We start from the raw sequence: 942 nt of genomic DNA, 5'->3' as shown, positions 1-942 counted from the left end.
CAGCTGAAGACACAGCACTTCTTTTTGTCCAGGCATTGTCTGTGCCTTGTACACACATCCCTTTCTCTGAATTCATTCTTCTCTGATTGTGGGACATCTCCCTAGGGAAGGAGCAGTTTCACACCCATGTGCTTTAGAAACTGAGGCCCACAAAATGTAAGTAACTTGCCCAAGATTACAGGGCTACCAAGATTTGAACCCACTAAGTCTGATTCCAGATCCCTCTGTAGTTTTAAGATCCCTTTTCAGAAATCCTTACTTCCTGAGTATTCAGCAAATGATAACAATGATCATTGTTACATTATAGTCATGGAATATTAGTGTCTGAAGTTTAAAGGGACTTCTGGATGCTGTCCTTTATCTCAAAGTAGGGAGCCCCTAGGGATACAGGGACACTTTATGGGACCACATTTGAAAGAACCAGGAGTGAATAGAGATGATGCCTCAAGGAAGGGGCCTGTTTTGCTCACGGGGTAAGGAGAAGGTCCCTTGGTTTCCCGGATTCCTGTAGTGACTCCCCTGAAAGCTAGATCCTATGACTCTCCTCCACCTCCTTGATAAAGGCCCTCCACTTCAAAGGGGCTGAAAGTGGGGATTGCCTAAGTCGGGGTTACTGCATTCCCAGAAGGGATATTCCACAGGAGGGATCTTACAAAGATCTCTCTCCTCTCCCAACCCGAGACCTGGGCTAAGATGGTGGAAAACAACCCAGATCTGAAGAGTTGTTCCCTGTTCCTTCCTCCCAGCAGACTCCCCTCTCTCTAGGGTAAGGGCTGAGGCCAATACTTACTGGGAAATAACCAATCAGTCAGACCAGGTCCTTGGACATTCGCTAAGAGGATGAATAGCACCAGGAGGCTCAAAAGTCCCGAAGATCCCATGCTGAAGAGAGGCCAGCCTTTCTGGTGGTTCCAGAATTTGGGATACTCAGCTGCTGCACCT

General features: G+C 47.5%; 1 protein-coding gene across 1 annotated transcript in view; it reads right to left on the bottom strand.

Annotated features, from left to right (window-relative positions):
• EPPIN (epididymal peptidase inhibitor) overlaps positions 1 to 942 on the bottom strand; it is a 5,602-nt gene extending 4,660 nt beyond the window's left edge. Inside the window, 3 exon segments of the mRNA XM_011983817.1 lie at positions 1 to 75; positions 77 to 101; positions 791 to 942. Of these exon segments, the coding sequence (XP_011839207.1) occupies positions 1 to 75; positions 77 to 101; positions 791 to 881 (191 nt within the window). The 5' untranslated portion in view covers positions 882 to 942.

Source organism: Mandrillus leucophaeus, unplaced genomic scaffold, assembly GCF_000951045.1.
Source record: "Mandrillus leucophaeus isolate KB7577 unplaced genomic scaffold, Mleu.le_1.0 Scaffold255, whole genome shotgun sequence".
In the NCBI taxonomy this organism is placed as follows: Eukaryota; Metazoa; Chordata; class Mammalia; order Primates; family Cercopithecidae; genus Mandrillus; species Mandrillus leucophaeus.
The sequence above is the reverse complement of the archived record's forward strand: the minus strand, read 5'-3'. Positions and strand labels throughout refer to the sequence as shown.